The sequence below is a fragment of the Bos taurus genome, chromosome 2 (assembly GCF_002263795.3).
Source record: "Bos taurus isolate L1 Dominette 01449 registration number 42190680 breed Hereford chromosome 2, ARS-UCD2.0, whole genome shotgun sequence".
In the NCBI taxonomy this organism is placed as follows: domain Eukaryota; kingdom Metazoa; phylum Chordata; class Mammalia; order Artiodactyla; family Bovidae; genus Bos; species Bos taurus.
This window is the reverse complement of record NC_037329.1, coordinates 118,575,647-118,595,239: the sequence shown is the minus strand read 5'-3', so window position 1 is coordinate 118,595,239 and position 19,593 is coordinate 118,575,647. Positions and strand designations below refer to the sequence as shown.

At 39.3% G+C, this 19,593-nt stretch overlaps 1 protein-coding gene across 2 annotated transcripts in view; it reads right to left on the bottom strand.

Annotated features, from left to right (window-relative positions):
• Positions 1-19,593, bottom strand: part of CAB39 (calcium binding protein 39) — a 102,414-nt gene that overhangs the window by 37,562 nt on the left and 45,259 nt on the right. For both annotated transcript variants that reach the window (NM_001046087.2, XM_059893036.1), the window contains one exon: positions 19,271-19,426. In NM_001046087.2, the coding sequence (NP_001039552.1) occupies positions 19,271-19,384 (114 nt within the window). In that variant the 5' untranslated portion in view covers positions 19,385-19,426. The remainder of the gene's footprint in view (positions 1-19,270; positions 19,427-19,593) is intronic.

Below are 19,593 nucleotides of genomic sequence, written 5' to 3'. Positions count from 1 at the left end.
CTCTAAAATCCATCCATTTAGACCCCACATCACCATTCAATTGGAGTCCCCATAACTCCTGTCTGGACTACTAAGCAGCCTACTGACTTGAATTCCCTACAGTCTGTTCTCCACATCACAACCAGGACGATCTTTTCACAACACAAAATGATGACAATTTCTGACTAAATCTTAAAATGCTTAAATCTTTGTGCTTAAAATACTTCAATTACCTATTGCTCTTAGAGTGCAGAAAATTCCCTTTTGACGTGGCCCATAAAACCCTGTATGGTGGATGTGTCCCCTCTGACCTGACCCTGCGCTGCAATTCCTCCCCACTATCCACACACCAAAGCGCTGGTCACACTGGGCCCCTTTCAGGCCCCTGTGCACGTGGCTTCCTGAGCCCACAATGTTCTCTGTGCCCACATGGTGCCCCACCTGCTGGCCAACTCCCACTCCCTTCACGGCTTGGCTCTGGTCAGCGCCTCAGAGAAGTCTTTCTGAGGCAACTCCGTCCTCCTGCCTCTTCTTCAGAGTCTCTCACAGCTACAAGCAACCCTGCTCTCCCCTGTGATTTTCAGCTCACGTCCGCTTCCTCCTGCCCCATCAGAAGCCCCATGCTTGCAGAGGCTCTGTACATACCTGACTGAACATGAGTGCACGTGATTGCTGGATATAAAATGCAGATGGACACTGGATGTAGGGAAACGTGCTGTTCTTACACCATAAAAATCAAGGAATTCCTCTTAAAAAGAAGTGCAGATACAGGGACCTGAAGGAAGGACACTTTGCAGCATCTCACCAAGAAAAGTGAAGGGAACCTACCCGGCAGAGTGACAGTGGTGAGCAAGGAACCCAGCTCCCTGTTTCCTCCAAGTAGTCTGGGAGGATACATACCAGAGTGAGCACCGCCTACCTAGGGGGAAGGTAACAATACTCTCACTGTGCACCTGCTGTATTTCAGATATGTTTGAATGGTTTACAATTCACATTTTAATTTTTAAAGAGCAAAATAACAAAGGGAATGAGAGAAATAGATCAAAGTATTCACAATACTTCTAACAACTGTCTTATTTTTGCTTCTCTCTTTTTCACTCCTCCCCACGATACCCCTCCCTAAATTTTTAAGATTTCTAACAAATAACTAAGTATATAGCTCGACATATGTAAACAGGTCTACCAATCACACCTTGAAAAACTGCCAAATAAAAAGCTGAAGACTAGAATAGGGCTTAACAGATAAAAGGTTGACTCAAACTACTCCGAAGTAGAGAATGGCACTGGGAATAAGACACTTCCAAACCTGAGTACTTCCATGGTTAGTCACCACCCACATAGGATAATCAGCAGCATGATATAAAAGAAAAACTAAAAATCATCAACTTTTAAAGTTTTATTTTTTTGGCCTCGCTCCCAACCAGCAATCAAATCTGTGCCCTCAGCAGTGAAAGCATTGAGTCCTGACCACTGGACCATCAGGGAATTCCCTAAAATTCATCAACTTTATTGTTTATTAACAGGCCTGATATATAAGAATAATCAAGTTCATATCTCAATTGATGACTTTTAATTTTATGCATATTTCAACCATTTGTGTAATTTCTGTTCCCCATTATATAAATTACAAGTTGATTTTTTAAAAAAAGCTTAAAAAAGAAATAAAAATGACCATATATTAAACTAAACATGATCTGAAAAGCTTATGTAGTGTTTCACCAGAAAAGGCGATGCAGCAAGAATTTACTGAATGAAGATGCCATGTACAGAATAAATAAACTTAGCTGTTCTCATTTAGATTTCACATGGTTCCCTTCATCAGCGTTCACATTAGGGACCCTGCCCAGTGCCCACTGTCTGGCCAGCCTGCATTCTGTCCACATGTTCTCTGCCTCTGACCACATCCACCGTATCTGCCACCTCCCAGCTTGTCCCCTCACACCTACTCAGTAAGCTATTCACACTTACAGCTCCTCACAACTGTACCCTCGTCAAGCTGCTGAGATCACCATGACACCTCATCTCCTGGGCTCCTTACTGGTCATGTTATACCTGTCCTGCTAAGCCTGCAAGTTTCAGGGCTGCCCGTGCTCACAGTTCCAGTTCTCTTCCCTAAACAACATCAGATGTTCTTTACTGAAAACTTTCTCTGCTTCAGCCGCAGGGTAGAGAAGGTGATGGAATCTGTGTACACCTGGTTCAAGAAAATTCATGTTGTTCAACTACCTTCACTCAGCCAGAAACATTCCTTCAAACTGGATGGATTTCCCGACCGGCCACTCCCAGCAACAAATATTCCAAAATTGTTCCACTTTCCTCCAGAGACCTTAGCTCTCTTTCTCTGGTCCATATCTGAACAGCTAGCTTCACTTCCCCCATACCAAGACAAGACTTGAAAACATCTTCGACTTCCTCAATCCACCCTGATTTATTTCTGCCATCTTTGTCTCAACCCTGGAGATACACCAAAATCACTTGGGGGACTTTTAAACAAAGATGCTCACTTCCCTAAGAGACTTACTAGTAACAAAAACATTCTTTTTACATGGAGATGCCCTTTAACCATGTGCTCACCTGTGAACAGCACTGAGACTACTGACCTCGTGTGCCTCCTGAAAGGACACACTGGAAAGCGCACATCACTTCTGTTTTTTTCTTGCCAAAAAAGGCATCACCTACGTTGACTCATGAGGAATATCAGCCAAACCCAAATTAAGCGACAGTCTACAAAATAACTGGCCAGTGTTTTTCAAAAGTGCCAAGGTCATAAAAGTCAAAGACTGAGAAACTGTTCCTGATTAATGGAGACTAAGGAGATGTTACAGCTAAATGCAACTGTGTGATCCTGAATGGGATCCTGGCCCAGAAAAAAACACATTAGCAGGACAACAGTGGAAATGTGAAAAAGGCCTGTGGATTAGTTAGTAGTAGCAGTATAGCATATCAATGTTCGATTCCTGATTAGATCACTGTACTGCGGCTACATAAAATGTTAACATTTGGGGAAGGGTACTCTTTTCTTATGATGTCAGATCCCCAGCAAAGGTCCTCCCAGTTCTCCTCTACTCTTGCCCTCTTGCCCTGGAGGCTGTCTCTGCTCCAGTGGCCTGGATGCCCACACTCCTCCTCTCCCCTCCAGAGCCCGTCCTGGCTCCCGCCATTCTCCTCCTGCTGCAGCAGTTGCCACCTTGAATGCTCTAGCCTCTCCTCCACACCTCTCATTTCCCTAACACTCAAGGGCTTCAGAAACGGCATGCTTACCCTCCTCCCTCCACTGTGAATGAGACAGTGACTAACACACAGTCTAACTTCCATGATGTTGTTAACACTGAACTAACCGGCTGGGACATTTTGTCAGTAAAATGTGGTGTTTTGAGACACAGATGCCAGTGGCCAGTGAGCCTCAGAGTATTAATATGCTTCATGGGTATAGACTACTAACAGTGGCCAACTGCTTTATAAATACCTGGTCATGAAGAAAAACATGTGAGAGAACTGCCCTCTACCCCTACGCCCGTGATAAGCCCACTCACTTGACTGGAAAATGTGGATTGTGCCTCACTCACTCGCAGCTGACTTGTCTTGCAGCTTCAGGGAAGTGGTTTACCCTGTGTGATTCTACTAAGTGGCCATATAGTGGGAGTTCGGGGACACCTCTGTTGAGCAGAGTCACAGAGGAGAAGTTCTAAGGCTTGGCAGAGCTTCTCAGAGGCAAGGCCTGGGTAGGGTGGGTTGGGGGCAGGCATATTAATCTCATGCCATGAAGCCTCATTGACTTCCACAAATAACCAGTTGGAGACAACTTTATTTCTAATCAGTATCTTAAAAATTATTTTTACATCAAACAATGTAAGGTACAGGATCTACTTAAGTAGCAACCAATACTCTAAAGTTCATACCAACTATTCACCTCACTAGTGACAATATCTGGAGAAGGAAATGGCAACCCACTCCAGTATTCTTGCCTGGAGAATCCCAGGGATGGAGGAGCCTGGTGGGCTGCGGTCTATGGGGTCGCGGAGAGTCGGACACGACTGAAGCGACTTGGCAGTGACAATATCAGAACTATACTTCTTTACCTACCAGGGTGAGGAGACAAGTAAATACTTCAAATTTTTAAGGGTTGTGCCCATAATAACTCCCCCAATTAGAACTAAGGCTGTGAGACTTTCCTGCTGCCTGCTTTCTCATCAAAAAATACAAAGAGGTAGGAAAAAAGCAACTAGAAAGCCTAACATCAGTGGCCTAGTTCAAGACTTCCAAAACTTCAGGGGTCACATTAACTCTCTTCCCCTGAACCCCATGTTCCCACACTACCCAGGCCTGTACCATTTTACCACCATCAGTGGCAACCACTCAGACACAAAGCTGTGATGCAAGAAACATTTTCACACCAGAGGCATTCCTCACTCTCCCACTAGGGCTTGCAGACCACATCCCTGCAGTGCTCACAGTCCTTATCACCCACACCTCTTCTGGTCCCAACAAAGCCCAACTACTCAGAAGACTCCAAAGTGGCCTCATGGTAGGAGGTGAAAGGTGACAAGGTGTCTACTCACAGATGGAGGTACAGGGTTTATCTGGTGGAGTACAAGACTGGGTATGCTCTCCCCTTTGCCCCAAGTTTTAACGGATAAAAGTTAAGCCTAACATACTAATTCACAGCACACTTAAGCAGAGCAAGAGTAAAATGCTGAAGTACAGATATATCTAATTCAGAAACTAAAAGACAAGAAGATATTCTTGACAAATAGATATCTTAAAGAAGATATACTACTTTATAATATAAGCTAATATAATAATATTAGCTTAAAATGATAAACTGCAAAGAACTGACTCATTTGAAAAGACTGTGATGCTGGGAAAGATTGAAGGCAGGAGGAGAAGGGGATAACAGAGGATGAGATGGTTGGATGGCATCACTGACTCAATGGACATGAGTTCGAGTAAACTCTGGGAGTTGGTGATGGACAGGGCCTGGCGTGCTGCAGTCTATGGGGTCGCAAAGAGTCAGACACGACTGAGTAACTGGACTGAATTGAAAATGATAAAATATTTTCCCCCACCTATCAGAAGCAAAGACTTCTGGAAGATACATTGGTAGTGGAAAAATAAATTGGTACAACTTTATTGGACGGCCATTTAGTAAAATATAACAAAAAACCCAAAAAATTTTAAAAGGTGCAATCCCTCTGAGTCACCCATTATACATCTAAGGAATTTACCCTGGGGAAACAGATAATTACACAGAAATATAAGTACTAGCAGGGTCATTTACTGCAGTGAAAGATCAGAAGTAAAAGTTACCTCTGGGAATTCCCTGGAGGCCAGGGGTTAGGATTCTGTACTTCCCTGCAGGGCACATGAGTTCTATCAGGGAACTTAGATCCCACGTGTGCTGCAAGACTGCAAGATGCAGCAAAAAAAAAAACAAACCTGAATGGAACTAGTTAAATAATGATATACCCATAAAAATGGAAGATTATGACAAGCTTTGAAAACAATTAAGTACATCTATACTGACATGCAAAGATTTAAAATTAACAAACAAACCAGGACCTAAAATAACATGACCTCGGGTTGAGTAACTTACCTGCCCCAGAAACAGAGAGAGACTGAGAATATGAATGAGAATCCGAGAGGCTGTCCCACTACATTAACAGTAGTCACTGCATGCAGGAGTGGACTGGGGATGAGCTTTAGTTTTTCTTTTATGCTCTGCTGAACTTCCTTAATTTTTGGAATGAACACATACTAGCACACACATATGTACCCAAACACCCACACTCCCACATTACCTACAGAGTGCTTACAAAAAGGCAAAGAGGGAGAGGTTGCAAATTTCAGCCTCATCTCTCCTCATCAAATGATTTCAAATGAACAGAACTTTGGCAGATACTGAAGTAAAGAGAAAGAATCTGATGCTCTAAGGTTTTGACCCAGAAAGCCAACATTTCTTAAGCTAGGCGATCAGGAAGAGAGACCAATTCTGGAACAGAGAAGATGAATTCTGAGTTGAATATGTTAAGTTTGAAGGGATGCCTCAATATGGAATCACAGTATCTTAAATGTTGAAAGAGATATCAGAGGTCATCAAACCCGTGGTTTTTAAATGTTTTGGGGGCACTGATAACATACTTCCTAATCCTGCTGCCATCACTTCTCAAATTAAAGATCTTGTATAGAGACCCAACAGACAAATAAGGATAGGGTGAAACTGAAAAAGTCGATGAAGGTAGAAAGAGCACCGAAACCATGGCTAACTTGCTTTTTCAGAGCACCCTTTGCATGTTTGCAGAACATTTAAGTTTACAAGCAAAACAAAAATATTAATATTACTCAGCCATAAAAAAAAGAATGAAATGATGCCATCTGCAGCAACATGGATGGGCCTACAGATGATCACATTAAGTAAAGTAAGTCAGACAAAGAAAGACAAATACATGATATCACTTCAATGGGGAACAGGAAAAAAATAATATAAATGAACTTATTTACAAAATAGAAATAGACTCACAGACATAGAAGTCAAACTTATGGTTACCGAATGGGAAAGGAGTGGGGAGGGATAAATTAGTAGGAGTTGGGATGAACATACATACACCACTATATATAAAATGAACAACAAGGACCTACTGTATATCACAGGTAGCTATATTTAAGATCTTGTAATAACCTATAAAGGAAAAGAATCTGAAAAAATATATATGAATACACACACACACACATATACTAACTGAATCACTTTGCTATACACCTGAAACTAACATAACATTGTAAAGTAACTATACTTCAATTTTTTAATGGTTAAATAAAAACCTTAAAAAAAAGCAAAACAAACATACTTTTCCTGCACCTCATCCCTACCTCCAATTTCTAACTAAAATAAGCACCTTGTTATAATCTACCTCATCAAAAAGCATCTTATCAAGTTTCTTTCGATAAGGATGCAGCTGTCTTTCTGTGGGTCACATGGTCTTTGTCACAACTGTTCAACTCTGCCATTGCAGCAGGAAAGCAGCCATAGTCAATGTATCAACGAATGGGTATGCTGAGTTCCAATAAAACTTTATTTACAAAACCAGTACTCGGCTAACCTGGGACATAGTTTAATGACTCATGCTCTGAAAATATCTGGTGGGTAGAAGGATAGGCCAAAGGATATATGAATCTATAGTTAATTACATTGTTGTCGTCATTCAGTGGCTCAGTTGTGTCCAATTCTTTGCAACTCCATGGACCTCGACATACCAGGCTTCCCTTGTCCTTCACTATGTCCCCAAGTTTGCTCAAACTCATGTCCATTGAGTCGGTGATGCCATCCAACCATCTCATTCTCTGTCACCCCCTTCTGGATACCCATCAAATCCTTTCAATTCTCCCTCAGAAATTTAGTCTCACATCTTACCTCTCCTCTTTACTCTTAAGACTTCCTTGTCATCAGAGTCCTCATACCAAGTTGATCTTCTGCCATTAAGTCCAGCAGTTCAACACTTCAAATCTCATCCCATCTATGACTGTGAAACATTACTAGTGGAATGTAGTGGGAAAGAGGCTGCTGGTTTCTTATAAAATTAAACCTGCTCTTACTGTACAAGCCAAGAACTATACTCTTGGCCATCTACTCTAGAGGAAAGAAAATTTATGTTCACACAAAATATGTTTATGAAAATATTCACAGTAGCTTTATTTGTGATAGCCCCAGCTGGAAACCTTCTACTTAAACATTCACCCTATGTACACACTATGGTATATTCATGGAATGAAATACCACTCAGCAATCAAAAGGAATTAGTGATACTAATAACCACTTGCACAGATCTCTTGGGAAATTAAGCTGGGTGGGGAGAAAAAAAGCCAGTCTCAAAAGGTTACATACTATATGATTCTATTTATAAGGCATTCTTGAAGTAACAAAATTACAGGTTCCAAGAACAGATCAGTGATTGCCAGCAGCGGTTATGGATAGGGGAGAGGAGATGGCTATAAAGGAACAGCAAGAGGGGGCCTGTGGTGATGGAGAAGTTCTGTATCTTGGTTGTGGTAGTGGTCAGACATGTGATGAAACTGCAGAGACACATACACTCAAAAACTGTAAAACTGGGAAAAGGTGAATGAAGCCTGCGGACTGTACCGATGTCAATTTCCTTGTCTTGATTTTGTATATAGTTCAGTAAGACGTTACCACTGGGGGAAGCTGAGTATAAGGTACATGGGATCTTCCTGTATACTTTTTTGCAACTTCCTGTGAATTAAAAATTATTTGAAGATTTAAAACAAAGCAGAAAAACAACAATAGATTTCTTTAGCTCCCTCAGTCTATCTTTAGGTTGTACAAAAGGCCCTTTTCAATCTACCACATTCTCCTCTAATCACTCCTACAAAATCACCCTAAACTTGTCACTGTTTTCTGGCCATGCCATACTTTAAGATGTTTCACATTTCGTTCCCTTTCACTCTCAACTTGCCAAACACTTTTAAACCAGTTCAAATGTCACTGCACGCTATCTCTGTACCTGTCTCTGACAGAGGTAGTAACTGCTTTATTCTCTGGGTTCCCACAGAATTTCACTCATACCTCCAAGTATCTCTATACTGTATTATATTATTTGACATGTCTATTTCCTCTGTATGTGTGTTAGTCACTCAGTCGTGTCTGACTCTTTGTGAGCCTGTGGACTGTAGCCCGCCAGGCTCCTCTGTCCTTGGAATTCTCCAGGCAAGAAGACTACAGTGGGTGCCATTCCCTTCTCCAAGGGATCTTCCTGACCCAGGGATCAAACCCAGGTCTCCTGCATTGCAGGTAGACTCTTTACCATCTGGGCTACCAGGGAAGCCCTTCTATTAGATTATAAATTCCTTAAGAACAAAGACAAAATTTGATCCATGTGCCCATCTGTCTGCCCTATATGGAAGGGCACTAAAATGTCTATGGATTCAATCAAGTTGGGAATCTTTTGCAAAAGGTGACAATGGAACTGATGACAGTAATTACTTCTATTGTCATCTTTTGAAAGCAAACAACAAAAATAAAAACCTGTCCTGCCAATTACTGTATGGAACTCCACAGAAGGTAACATAATCACATGGGAATTGTTATTTATAAAGTCCTCTTTTTAGAAAAAATTTTGAAGTGATCTATTAAGCAGAATTTTCCATTCTTCTGTTCACTACTGGTTTATACAATCAAGTTTATTCTAATTTACATGCAACTAATTGTTATTATTGAGAAATTCCTCAAAAATCCCAGATTTTTTGAGGAGGAGGGGGCTCATATCATTTATTATTTTGTATTATACATTTTTGAGTTTCTTTATACCCACTCTTATGCAAAAGAATAATTTTAAACAAAAGTCCTCTTAATATTTCCAGCCTGTATTTATTGCCTCAAATATCAATTCATTCTCAAAAAGCGATTTATTAGATGACCTCATTTAAAAGAGGAAGTTCTTAAAGTAAATTAAGATAAAAGATGTGAGATGGAATCTAAAAGTAAACTGAGGAACATTGCTGGCACTAAATACTCAAATAAGACCAATTTTATTATCGAATTAATTTCTAAATTAAAAAAATCCTATACATATATGTGTCTCTCTACTAAAGAAAATATCTGAGTATACTAAACTGAAAGATCATGGGCTAAGAAAAGCCTATTAATAACCTTCTGGTGTCAAAGATTACTCTAAACAAGTTTAGTAACCATGAGTCACTGTTAAATGGCTATGCTATGAAAAGACTACTCCCTTCCCCCTCCTTAAATATGCCAGCAAACTTAGTCCTCTCATGAAATGAGTGAATATAGCTATTCAATCCTGTGAACACATGCATTCACAGTGAAGAAGGAAACCAAGTATAAGCTGAGCAAGGCAGCTATACCTTCTTTATATAGCATGCAGTGGCAAAGAGTGTGTAAACAGTCATTATGCATACCAGATCTCTGTGGCTGTGAGCAATGAGAGAACAAATTCCATTCCACCCAACTCCCATGCTCCAGTTACCTAAAAATAAAGATGGCAAGATAAACCACTTTTTTCTAAAGGTATAAGGAAAGTAGTTTTCAAATTCTCTTTAAAAGGTATGACCCAGTTCCTAAGGGAGTAATCTATTTCCATTACAGACAATTCTTAATATGGCAACTGTGTACCATACAGAATAAAGAAAAATATCAACATACTATAAAAAAAGAAACATTCAAATGTTATATTTATCATTTTGTTTATAAGATCACAAGAAATGAATGAGAAAATGCCCATGGATATCAAGAACAAAGGAGATAAAGACAAAATTTTACCACAGGTTTAGCAGAGCTAGGAGTGAATACCACCTCTGATTCTACTATAATGAATGTCCTTGGAAACAAGCTTTCTTCACGTGGATCATGAGAATAATAACTATTTTACCTCTAAATAATATGGGGGCCTATTTTCTACAAAGGCACCTTGCAAAGTAATGGTGTTGTATCAATGTAAGGATGTGCCAATCATACAAAGCTTGAATTCCTTCTACAAGACCTAAGTGATCACCTAACCCACACCAACACAAACCCTGAGACAAGAAACCTACTATCTCCTCTGGAAGCTAACTTCCACTTATTTTCCTGAATATTGAGATGAAACTGGACTCCCTGTTTTATCTCCACTCACAGGTCTTAAGTCTATCTTCTGTCAGTCTAGAAGCTTCTCTAACATAAAATGATCCCCTAAAAACATTTTACTAAGAGCACTAGGACTCAAATTTGATTCTCTCTCTACATCTCCAGTTCCTTCAACTGTTTCTCATGGCAGGACTCTGAATTTCAGTGCTAACCTGGTCACTCCCCTCTCAACACTCGAGCTTCTCCACAAACTCTGTATGGACTTGTCTACACAGAGCAGAAGATGGTCACTCTGAGGCAGCTGTTTCTCTACTATTGCAACCTAGGCTTTCAATAGTCTCTCTGTATGCTTTATTACATGGTCTCTTCCTTCTTAGGGTAAACATCTATGGTTCTAAGTTACCTATACCTCAGTTGCTACATGGAGAGTCCTTTTCCCTTCTAATTGAGTTACAGTTAACATAAAACACACATATTTAAAGTGTCCATATTTATATAGTCCATGGAATGCTCTAGGCCAGAATACTGGAGTGGGTACCCTTTCCCTTCTCCAGGGGATCTTCTCAACCCAGGGACTGAACCCAGGTCTCCTGCATTGCAGGCAGAATCTTTGCCAGCTGAGCCACAAGGGAAGCCCTATTTAAAGTGTACAAGCTGATAACTCTGGACTTAGGTCCACAGCTCTAAGACAAGTGAACATATCCATGACTACCATGATCCTGCTATAATCCCCTCATTCCACCAACCCCACTCTAACCTGCCCACCACTTATCTACCTTCTGTCACTGCGGCTATTCACAGTTCTGTAATATACACAAAATCATACATTACGTATTCTTTATAGCCTGGCTTCCTTCACTTAACACATTATTTTGAGATTCACTCATGCTGCTGTATATAGCAAGAGTTTGTTCCTTTTTATTGCTGACTAGTATTCCATTCTATGGATGTGTCATACTGGTTTATTCACATACTTGGGCTACTTCCTGTTTTGGACTCTTCCAAATACAGTTGCAATGAACATTTATGTTGAGTCTTTGTATGGACATATGCTTCTCACTCTCTTGGGTAAATACTTGGGAGTGAAATGGCTAGATGTAAGTTCAGCTTTTCCAGAAACCGACGAACTGTTTTCCAAAGTAGCTATATTATCTTACATTCCTACCAGCAGTTTTAACTGCTCACCATAACCACTAACATTTGATATAGCTGGTATTTTCAATACTTGCCATCGTGATAGGTGTGTAGTGGTTATCTCATCATAGCTTTACTTTGCAATTTCCTATGATGAACATCTTTGCAAGTGTTTATCTGAAATCTGTATTACCTTTTATTTTTATTTTTTAATTTAAATTTATTTATTTTAATTGGAGGCTAATTACTTCACAATATTGTATTGGTATCTGAAATCTGTAATATCATCTTTGGTGAAGTGTATATGGAATCCATTTTATTAAATTGTTTTCTTATAAAGTTTTAAGAGTTCTTTAAGTATTCTTGATGCAATCTTTCATCAAATATATACTTTGCAAAGATTTTCTCAGTCTGTGGTTTGTCTTTTCATTCTTTTAACAGTGTCTTTAGAAGACTTGAAGGTTCTAGTGCTGATGAATTCCAATTTATTATTTTTTTGTTTTATAGAGTATGCTTCTGGTATCACATCTAAGAATTCTTTGCCTATCCCAAGGTTATGAAGATTTTTCTCCTGTTTCCCAGGTGCTTTAAAATTTTAGGTTTTACATTCAGTTGTGTGATCCGTTTTGAATGAATTTTTGTATATGACATGAGGCATGCGTCCAACATATTTTTTGTACATGTGGCTATTAGGTTGTTTCAGCACCAGTTTTAAAACTACTATCCTTGCTCCACTGAACTGCATTTTCATCTTTGGCAAAAAATTTCCATACACATGTAGGTTTTATTTCTGGATTCTCTCTTCTGTCCCACTGATCTATTGGTGTGCCTAACAGACTTTTATCAATCACTGAGATTGGGGAATCAAAATCTCAATTTTAATTGTGGATTTAATTGTTTCACTTCATAGTTTTATCGGTTTTTGCTTTGTTTTAAAGCTGTTATTAGGTGCATAAACATTTAAGGTTGTAATGTCCCTTGGATTAACTGATCCCTATTTTATCATGAAATAACTATCCCTGATACTATTTTCTCTGAAAACTATTTTTGTCTGATATTAATAAAGCTATTTCAGTTTTCTTTTGACAAGTGTTAACGTGGTATATCTTTCTCCATCTTTTTACTTGTCTTCAAAGTGCATTTCTCGTAGGCACATACACTTAGGACTTTTCTTCTTTTTAACCATTTTTAAAAACTGAAGTAAGTTAATTTGTAATAGTATGCTAGTTTCAGGTGTACAGCAAAGTGATTTCAATTATATAGGAAAATGATTTCAGTTACATATGTAACATTCTATTTTTGGTTATTATAAGACACTGAATATAGCTTCCTGTGCTGTACAGCACGTCTTTGTTGTTGATCTCTTTTATATATGGTAATGTGTATGTTAATCCCAAACTCCAAATTTATCCTTGCTATACTTTCTGGAGATCACAAGTTTGTTTTCTATGTCTGTGAGTCTACTCCTATTTCGTAAATTAGTTCATTTATATCATTTTTTAAAAATTCCACATAGGAGTGATGTCGTATGGTATTTGTCTTTCTCTTTCTGACATACTTCCCTTAATATGATAATCTCTGAATTTATCCAGTTAGGACTCTCATATCCCACCTGACAAGCACTGCCTTCTAACTGGAGTACTCAGACATTTATATTAAACGCTGAGTGCTGATACAGTACACTTGAGTCTAATCTCTTGGTATCTGTTTTCCATTCGTTCTACCCATTCTATAATGTTGTTCTTTCCTCTTTTTCTGCCTTCTTTTGGTTTAATCAAATACTTTTAGTGATTATATTTTATTTTCTCCTTTGGTATCCCATCTGCTTTTTCAGACCCTTATACAGAGTGATACTTGTATCTGTGCTGCACTTTATCAGTTACAATCATATCCTTCCTCCTGCCCTCCTTCTCCCAGCTAATTAACCCTTCTGTGGTGCCTGATTTAGTCACCTACAGAGTCTTCTATTCTTCTCCAATTTCTGTCATTCACAAGCTCTGTTGATTAAGCCCTTCCTCAGTGATAATAAATGTTATCAAAAGTTTAGAGTTGGGGACAGTATCCTGCAACAGGTCACCAAAAACCTGCTGAGGTGCTTGCTGCCAAGTCGCTTCAGTCATGTCCGACTCTGTGCGACCCCATAGACGGCAGCCCACCAGGCTCCCCCATCCCTGGGATTCTCCAGGCAAGAACACTGGATTGGGCTGCCATTTCCTTCTCCAATGCATGAAAGTGAAAAGTGAAAATGAAGTCGCTCAGTCGTGTCCGACTCTTAGAGACCCCATGGACTGTAGCCCACCAGGCCTAGGTGCTTGGTTATCCATTAATTAGATCCACTGGGTATAATTATTCATCCAATCATGAAAAGTGTCCACTGAGCATCCTGAACTACATAGGAAGATAATAAACACAAAACAATATGGAAGATACTAGGATTAACAAGGGTAGACCTCTTGAGAAGGGTCATTTATCTATTTGTGTGGGTGGCAGTACTGTAAGGAAAGTGATACTTGGCCACCATCATAAAATTCAGAGGATACCTGGTTGGGATACTCTCTTATTGGTCATAAACTCAACATACAAATTATTACAACATCCTCATTAATACATGTTTTATCCTATTCAGTAGACACTAAGAGTTTAGAAGAGGTACAAGCTGACAGTGTCTCATGTTAACTCTGAATTTCATTTTCAATAAATAAAAAATAATTATGGTTCTGTCTTTGGAAGGCTTATGTTCTAACAGAGGGAAGAACTAATTTAAAAAAATCATTAAGTATATTAAAGATGTTAAGTGATACACAGAAAACAGCAAGATCGGGTAAACAGGAATGCCGGGGACTAGGTGGCACTTTTAAATAGAGGGTTGGCTGAAAGCAATATTTGAGCAAAGACTTGAAGGCAACAATGGGGCAAACCAAGCAGAGAGTTGGGGGAAGAACATTCCAGGCAAAGGCAACAGCCCAGTGCAAAAGCCTCGAGGCAGGGGTGGACCGGAATGCATGAGGAAGAGCAAGCCAACACAGCCGGAGTACTAGGCAAAGGGACAGGCCTGACTGACCAGAGCAAGGATGGGCATTTATTTTTAGGTAAAAACACCGAACAGAAAATATTTTAAGCTTTACAGGCCACACAGAGTCTCTGTTGCATAGTTTTCTTTGCTTTTAAAACCAATCCTTTAGAAACGTAAAAATCATTCTTATCTCATGAGCCTTACAAAAACGGGCCTAGGCAGGATTTGACCTGTAGAACTTAGTTCAGCTCCTGTAAGGATTTTGACTTTTACTCTAAGGGAAATATTATTTGACGCATGTTTTGAAAGAATCATTATGGTTGTGGGGGACCAGTTAGAAGAACACTGCAGCAATGCAGAGCAAACATAACAATAGCTTAGGCCAGAGTGGGAACCAGGAAAATGGGGTGAAGGGGTCATTAGATTCTGGCTTTTTAACACTCTCCACCCCAATAAAGTGGATGAATTTGCTCATGAATTGGATTTGGGAAGTATGAAAGGAGTCATGGATGACTCAAGTCTTTTGGCCTGAACAACTAGAAGGATGGTGTCTCACTAATCATGATCGAGAAGACTGAGAGTGGATGTATGAAATGTGTGCTTTTCTTCAAAACAAAGGAGAATTCATATTCCTTAAATTCCAGCACTTTACAGCTCTTTATTCTTCCAGAACTTCATAATCATTTTTTGTCAAGATACAAAAAGATCCTGCTGTGATGTGAATGGAATAGCTTTAAGCTTAAGAACTGATTTGATAAGATATCTTAACTATATTGTCCAATGACATGGACAGGTTCTGCACACCTCCTGATAAAAGTATTCCCAGATCCCTATTTATTTGTTGTTACTACAAATAAAATACTTCTTAAAAAATTATAATTTCTAGATCATTTTGACTGATATTTAGGGAAGCTATGGATTTTGTATTTAGCTGCCCTAGTGAACTCTCATATTTACGTTGATTCCTCTGTGTTTTGTAAAGATACACAAATATGTCAACACTGTAATTTCCCTTCTTTATTTGAAATAGATGTATTTTTAATTTCTACACCATTTCTTTATGCATTGCCTAGAATTTCCAGAACAATGCTAGATAACAAATCATACAAAGCATCCTAACCTTCAAGTTTTCAGTTTTAAATATGATATCAAAGTCATTTTTCATGTTGTTTAATTTAGTGGTAATATTTTATCTTTCCATTGTTTTCAGGTTTCACTTCCTTTTACCATTTGTATCAGCGATGTCTCCTGAATCTTGACAAGAAAGTGAAACCACAAAGTTCAGGGTCTTCCTCTCTATTAATAATCTATTCCAGAATAAGTAATTTGTATCAAGTGGTCTTCAGAGTTGTCCCCTTTCTTTGAAACAAAACTTATTTTTCAAAAGTTCAACTAATTCTCTTTGCTTTGTTTATCCTAATAGCAGGAGGTCTATTCTTGGTTAGGTTTAGAGCAGGAATTCTCAACCTCTGTGTTACTGAAAAAGGTTCCCTGACACCCTTTCAAGGGGTCAATGAGGTCAAAACTGTTTTCATATCAATGTAAATACATAATTTGCCTTTTTCCACTGCTGCCATTTTCACTGATGGTGCTGACCTCTTGTCCGAGTTACAACAGCTATCATTGTAGTTTTTTCATCCTCACGTACTCAGTTTAAAAAACTGTTTCACTTAAGAGTAGTATGAGGAAGCAGAAAAATAATTCATTAAATTTTGACCTCTGAGTATACGCAAGCAGGAACATTTGATGTGATTGGCTTAAAGCTCAACATTCAGAAAACTAAGATCATGGCATCCAGTCCTATCACTTCATGGCAAATAGATGGGGAAACATGGAAAAGTGGGTGACTTTATTTTTGGGGGCTCTAAAATCACTGCACATGGTGATTGTAGCCATCAAATTAAAAGATGCTTACTCCTTGGAAGGAAAGTTATGACCAACCTAGACAGCATATTAAAAAGCAGAGGCATTACTTTCCCAACAAAGGTCCTTCTAGTCAAAGCTATGGTTTTTCCAATAGTCATGTATGGATATGAGAGTTGGACTGTGAAGAAAGCTGAGTGCCGAAGAACTGATGCTTTTGAACTGTGGTGTTGGAGAAGACTCTTGAGAGGCCCTTGGACTGCAAGATCTAACCAGTCCATCCTAAAGGAGATCAGTCCTGGATGTTAACTGGAAGGACTGATGTTGAAGCTGAAACTCCAATACATCTCCACCTGATGCAAAGAGCTGACTCATGTGAAAAGACCCTGATGCTGGGAAAGATTGAGGGCAGGAGGAGAAGGGGATGACAGAGGATGAGATGGTTGGATGGCATCACCAACTCAATGGACCTGAGTTTGGGTAGGCTCCAGGAGTTGGTGAGGGACAGGGAGGCCTGGTATGCCAAAGTTCATGCAGTCACAAGGAGTTGGACATGACTGAGAGGCTGGACTGAACTGAACTGAATGGGAAGTACACACAAAGCACCTTCTGCCCCTTCCAGAAGTATGGCTGCTTGTCTTGAAGAAAGTATTTGTATGATAATGCTTGGGCTATGAGCTAAACAGTTTTCTTCATGCAATATCACTTTTCCTTGAAAGAAAAACTGACAAATTATTCAGGCTTGTATCCTTGGCAGATATTTTTTCAAAATAAACAAAGTGAACCTGTCACCTTAAGAAAAACAACCAACAAATAGTATTTGTTGCCAAACTTGAATTTTGAAACTTGAATACAACACGAGGAAGTTTGACCACTTTCCAAAAGTTTTACTTTTCTGAGATCACAGTAGTGTAATTTTAAAGTGTGAATTTTTGATACTGAATAATGTGTCAACATTTGGAAGATATAAGTCAATGATCCAATGCTTTCTAAATGACCAATGCCTGTAACAAAGTTGTGTATGGATAAAGGACCTCTTCAAAGTAGGGAGTATGAGAAGTTCATTTATACATTTTGAGTCTATTACAACCAAGAAACTATCAACTGGTGAATATTGGTGTGGTATCAGAAACTTCAAAAATCTGAAGGGCTATTAAAATACTCCTCTTTCCCAATTATGCATCTGTATGAGGCCAGATTTTCTTTATATATTTCAACCAAAATAACATAAGAGCCATTTTTAAAAGAAGTTCACTTCATCATATTATTAACAGTTACCTACATATCTTACTAAGGTATACAAGAAATTGTCTACAGACTTTCTATGGAAGATCTAAAGAAAAGCTGAATTATACCAAACTTCACTAACTGTACACTGCTTCCAATGACAGGAAGTTATATAACTAAATAGCCTATAATTACAAATCTTAATCCCATGACTGTGATATTCTTTTCTTTATAAGAATACAGGTAAACCACAGAATCTCAAACTTAAAAAGATGGTAGAAATGATGCAATTTAACTGTCAACTCAAAACAGAAACAACTTCCTAAAATAAAAGATACGATGGAAAATGTTCCACTCAAGCACTCATCCAATGAATCATCAGGTGTTCAGCCCATGGGGAGACAGGTACCACGGAGGGCAAAGGTGGGCCAGAAATGACACATGGGTCAAAGAGCTCAAAGTCTAGAAAGTAAGACAAAAATATGATGCAAATAAAACCATGTTGAAGATAGCAGCAGTCCGGCTATTTCCAAAGGAGGTGGCCAAATGGTGGCTATTTGTTTTAGTGGGTAAGGATAAGGTCAGGAGAGGGAGTATTCTGGAAAGCCATTTGGGAAAATCAGATGAAGAGGTTGGTTCTGAAAAACAAATGAGGGCTAAGGGAAACTGGTGTGGAGGCAGTGAAACAAGACAAAGAGTACAGCTGGCTGACTGCTATTAACTGCTTTCCATAAACAGAGAGAAGCTGAGATTGGTTGAGCACACAGAATAAGGAAGAAACGGGTTAAAATTCACCGAGAGCCGTACAGGCCAGGTCACAAAGGGTCTCATGTACCATGCGAGAAGGCTGAACTGAAGGGTTAAAGGAGGGGAGATATTTCAGAAAGAGCCCTAAGGAGACTACTGCTACGGTCCACAAGGTCGTGAGAATTTTTGTCAAGTAGGAATGGAAGTCGGGATCAATTCCTAAACCTCTCAGGAAGCAGTAGAGGTTCGTGCTATTTCTTGAAAGTTGATGCTTCTTGGTGGGGAGGGGGTGGTGGACAAACTGGGATGAAAGTCACGTTTTAGACTGTGATGACTGGGTAGAAGATACTTGTCAGGGATACAGGAAACACAAAATCAGGAGAGGTTTCTCCCATGGCAGACTACCAGTGGAAACACTGATTTTAGAAATCAGATAAACCACATCAACAACAAAAACCCCAAAAGTTAAAATAAAATTGGAAACCTCAAATGAAAAACTTGAGAAAAAAGTTAGATATGTGTTAGATGGCAGAACAGGTGAAAACATGTGGAATTTAAATAGCACCAGCAAGCGCTACTTAGTCGGACTATATTTTAAAAACCTTAAATAAACACAAACTGAATTTACTGCTTTTTAGGAATCACCTCATAATTTGTCTTACATGTGCTCCTAATCCAAAGATTAAAAATATAAAATAAAGCCAAATACATACCTTTTCTGCCTTTTTGTCAGAAATGTCTTGCTTCTCCAGCACAGCCATGCTCTCCTTCAGGTTCTTCACGATGTCTGCAGGGGACTTGTGAGACTTCCCGAATGGGAACGGCATGGCGGCAGCGACAGGCGCCTCACTGCGCTCCGCCTGCTCTACCTGTGGACACAGCACAAGGTACCAGTGAGGAAAAGGGAGGCAGACAGAAGACATGCTTTCTAAACCCTCATCTGAGAAGACAGCCAGGCTTGAGCAAGTTACTTCACATCAGTTTCAAAATCAGTCCTAGGAAATCCACAAATACATGAGAAATGACTGTAGAATTA